Below are 5,052 nucleotides of genomic sequence, written 5' to 3'. Positions count from 1 at the left end.
AATTAAAGCGGAATTTAAATCCCAGCGGATTAGAAAATCTGTTATCATTAAGTGCGGTAGTACCCTAATTATATTAGTTTGAGCCAAAGTAGGGATACGTTTTTTTATTAATGTTAAGTAATTTGATTTTTAGTAGTTGTACTTTCTTGTTTCAATACTTTTTGAAGCATTAAAACGTTCTATATTTACTATAGCTTACGTATAGCTATACTATACTATAACTAAGTTACGGATATATCAATCCCTACTTGTCTTTATAAAATTTAAATGTTTATTATTATACTTGTATATATCTTAGAACTCTAGGACATTCCTTCATTTTAGATTATCCGCCTACTCCTAGCCCTTAATCTAGTGGCTAAAGAAAACAAATCACCATTAATATTATAAAAAATATTCATTAAAGGCTACAGTTGTCAAGCCCTACTTCAGAATGTTATCTACCAGTGGAATTCTCTTTCGTGCTACTTCTCTTTTGTTTACTAAATGTCAACGAAGAGATGCAGAATAAGAACAATAATTTTACATCTTTTTGACAGCTTTGTCCTTTTAATTTAAAACAGATATGAAGGTGTTATTTTTAAGGTGATGTAAGAATGTTTAGACATGTTCAGAAACATAGAATAGTTTATTTCAGTTTTTGAAACAGCTGTGGCAATGTGATATGCAGGCATATTTTTGTCCGCACCCGGTTATTTAGTTTACTTGCTGTAACGGCTTAAACACATGGTTCAGAAAGTCCCTAAGATTACCTAAGTTTACCTTGTTTTAATTGCTTCATTTCTTTGTTCTGTATAGTACAGGGTGTCAGAAAGGTCTGGAACTGTAGGTGATTTGCAGCTTTTTTTAATTTCAGCTTTTCTTAATTTCTATGTGCCTATGGTTCCAGACTTTTCGGACACCCTGTAGGTGATGTACATTATGCCAAGAGGATAATGCAGTAATATATATATATATATATATATATATATAGCATCTGGGACTTAAAATGAGTAGCATTGTAAATAGCCTTTGCTGGCATATTATGATGTTGACTAAACGTAACAGACGTCAAATGCTGTGAAGGAACAAAAGCGACGAGTGAGGTGCTGTCGTCTTGACAAAGAAAATGAGTTCACCTGTTGAATTTAGGCACGCCTTTTTTTTTAGCGAGTTTCTGTTAAGAACGTGTTTTTTACTTCTTTGGATATTAATCCTGGGGGAGAGAAAGCTGTGGAGCTAAACACCACCCAGTAGAAAGGACAGTTATTTCGTCTACTATACATACAATGTGTTTCCAGTTTATTTGTGGTGACACAGATTTGGTTCATTTATTCCAATTTCTCAAGACTCTTTATTTCATACTCCAAAAAACTCAGTCATGCTATAAATTACAGAACACTTTTGATCGAATCTGCTTTTATTTGTAGGTTTACCTGTCTGATACTTGTCGGTAAATTGATTTTTGCCTGAAAATGCCACAACAGTTCCCTAGATGTGGCCAAAAGTTTGGCCCTTTTTATAGAGTAACGTTAGTGTTACTCCACCACCTAATTTGGCCCAAGTCACTTCCATTCTTCTGGATATACACAGTGAAACTTTAATATCTTGTAACTAAGAATGTAAGAAAACATTTAATTAGCTATATTCATTATCAGGCTCGTTTTTAATTTTGCTCTAAGTTGGTAGATAAGTTAATATTAATAGCATATTGTAAGCACATAGTAAACCTACACGTCAATTTTTGCTTCAGCACTATATATATTACATACAAGTGTACATGCGTGCTTGTAACGTTTTTGAACGTATAGCTAACAACACTAGGTATACATATTTTATTGATGTCATATAGTGTCGAACATAAATTAATTTTATTTTTACAGACATTTAGTTGCTAATAAAATACGATAAAAGAGGAATTTAGATATACCAGTTTGTTCTTCATGCCAAAACTGAACTGGTAACAAATGCACATGATATGTTTTACAGTTTTGGAGTTAACTGAACGTTAATTGTACATCTCATTTTAGGTTGGTTTATACAACATGTAATAAACATCGGAGATCATATAAAATTTGCTGTGTGCAAAACAATTTTGATTTTCATCAAAATTTTTACACGAACACAGTTATATTAGTAATTGATGCTCTTTATCATACGGGTTTAGGCCGATGCCTTGGTTTTTTAATAGAAAGTTACGACTCCGGCTGGTGCTCCGACTTTTAATACATCCCACACGTGATCAACATGAGTAAATACAACCTTGCGATAAGGATGTTGTTAACTGTATGTTAACAACACCACACACTTACAAGATTACACATAACAACACACTAAGGTTTTTATGTAGGAAGGGGAAACTACTGAACCTAAGCTGCATGCTCCTCATTCAGCTCTTGATGGTTAAGTTACACGTTTGGTGCACGTGTTTTTGTTATTAAAGAAAATCAAGATAAGGATTTTTTTTTCAATGTAGCGTTCTTATAAGGATAATGGTAAACGTGGCCTTGAATATGAAAAATGTTACATAAAAAAACAACTCTTTGGATACTAGTTTTATTAAGTATTTGAAAATTGTTTACATAATTTGCTGTTTTTCTCATAGTTTTGATTGAACTTGTTTCTTATGTTTAAAACCTCAAGGAGGTCCAACTGTTAGAAAACAAGCTTCTAGCTTTGGGGAACAGGTTTGGGTAAGTAAACTTAAATTTGAAGTTAATGAATGCCAGAAAAATAGTTTGATTAAGACAGAATGTTTCAAAACTACTCGATGTAAGAATATTATTCTAAGCTCGGTCGACATTAACGAATATGTCGAATCAAATTTACTAGAAATATAATGGTATAGAATTACAGCTTGTTTGAGTTACACATACAACTCTAATTTGGAGTAGAGTAAGCCACTTCTATTCTTGTAGATTTTTCTTTTCAACAGATCTTCGTTTTATTACAAAATATTAGTTGTGATAATGGTTTGGCTATATGTAATATGATGTAATTGGTATTTAAAAGAAAACATTTTGATTTAGCTAAAACAATTAATGAGACTCAAGTTTTATATTTGATGGATGCGCTCTATCTAACCCTAGAATCTCTGATACATGGCATTATGTATAGGTTGTATCTTAAGATATTGAGATAAATGATATATCATAGCTTGTTTCGGACATTCATGCAAAGCCATGCAGAAAAACTATCTGTCGTAACCATTCATAATTTGGAACTGGTAGAGTAGAGAGAAAGAAGCTAGTCAACAGCATCCAAGACTAACTTTTGGAACACTGGGATTAGACCGATACTCTTATGATGCACCTACAGCAAAAAGTTGCGGAGCTCAACATTTTTTGCCTCAACGGGACGCAAACCATAGATCTTGGAACATCAGTCCGGAATACTAATCACTAGGCCATACCGGGCCCGATATTTCATACAAATGTAAAGATTTTATATCGCATTATACATTATCTGACCAATGTATTAGTACCTCCACCCAATATGGGTTTGGATCACCTTTCGCAGCTGTAATAGTCTTTTCAGCTATTACTCCACCTCCAATGGCTTGAACCATCACAAAAGCACAAATTTAAAAGCCCATACTATGTATTTGTTATCCACATTTTTACTGTACTGTAGGTTCAATGCGGATCACATCACTCACTTCTTTTAGTCGTTCATCCTCTAAAGTTGATGGTTGAATCCCCACTGACATTGTGGTTTCTTGCATTTTGTGACGTCTTTTGTATAATACAGTTAAAGATAATCGAATCTTGTCACAATTTAAAGATGTATCAGTTACATCATAGTCACCTTTGGTCAGTCGTCAGTGGTTGACGAATATAGTTTTTCCTGATGGCATAGGCATTCCCTTTTGATTTCTACTACCGATAATCCATAATGATAAATGCTTTTGAATATATAGCAAGAAATATTATTTTTTGTGGACTAAGTTTCATGCAGAGAAGCGCTATTGAATACACTTTTTTGAAATTTCTGCTCCTACTCAATATTTTATAAACTAATCATGATATGAATACATCCCTGCACTTATAGGGTTCAAGCAACCACCTGACACTTCGTGTGATCAGTCTATTTTACATATACAAATAAATGGAATGTTTACAAATGTGAGTGAGTCCTAACAAAGTAGTTAGTTAATTTATGACACTGACATTTCAAGTTTTTATACCTTGAACTGTTCCTAAAAGGTGAACCTAAGGCTTGAAACGTACAGATGAGAAGATAAGAACTGGTTACTTTTCACCTTGACCATTTGTCACGTGCTATAAACGTCTATATATTTAAACCTCAGTTTCTTTAGTAGCATGCTGCTGATTACTATATCTAAAACGTTTCCAAGTATCTCATCCTGTACTTGAAATGGGCCTAAGCCTAGTACCAGGTTTCTTTTGGGTTATGTTCATTATATCACTATATTAATAGTTATCAAACCTGTTGGGAACCCAAAGGATGCTGCCGCCTGGAGTTATGCAACTGTTAGATAATAGATAAAGGATGCCGTCTGAGGGTTACATAACTATTTCATAATATACAAATTATTCAAACACCCGAGAGTTACATAACTGTTACGTAATATGCAAATTATGTTGACACCTGGGCACCTGGGATTACACAACTATTATGTAATAGGCACCAGAGGGATCGACTGTCTCAAGGGGATGGGATGGGAGGGGTAGAGACGATGACGTCATGGTGTCATGCACCAGATGGCGCAGCTGTCCTAAATTCATAGTTCCACAAAGTGGCAATAGACGGTATGATCGCGCAGATACTTCGCGAGCGACCCACCAGTTGGTGATGTAAAACAACATGACATTAACTTTATGGTAACAATAAAAGTATTAGAATCAATAATTTAATCTAACTTGATTAACATTGTATTTACAATTATCAGTACTGAAAAGTTTTTTATTGCAATTACAGTTTTGCTTTATAAGTAAGAGATTAAATCCGCAATTTTAATCTGATGAACTTTATAGTTTTCCCTCATATATTTAATTGCGTACGTTTTACATAGTGTTACTAAGGTAGTGTTTGTATAGGCGGATGGTGTTA

General features: G+C 33.8%; 1 protein-coding gene across 1 annotated transcript in view; it reads left to right on the top strand.

Moving 5' to 3' along the window:
• LOC106468716 (alkyldihydroxyacetonephosphate synthase, peroxisomal-like) overlaps nt 1-5,052 on the top strand; it is a 51,303-nt gene that overhangs the window by 38,321 nt on the left and 7,930 nt on the right. The window contains exon 13 of the mRNA XM_022397913.1: nt 2,623-2,672. Coding sequence (XP_022253621.1) covers nt 2,623-2,672 — 50 coding nt within the window. The remainder of the gene's footprint in view (nt 1-2,622; nt 2,673-5,052) is intronic.

Source organism: Limulus polyphemus, unplaced genomic scaffold (assembly GCF_000517525.1).
Source record: "Limulus polyphemus unplaced genomic scaffold, Limulus_polyphemus-2.1.2 Scaffold91, whole genome shotgun sequence".
Lineage (NCBI taxonomy): Eukaryota > Metazoa > Arthropoda > Merostomata > Xiphosura > Limulidae > Limulus > Limulus polyphemus.
The sequence above is the reverse complement of the archived record's forward strand: the minus strand, read 5'-3'. Positions and strand labels throughout refer to the sequence as shown.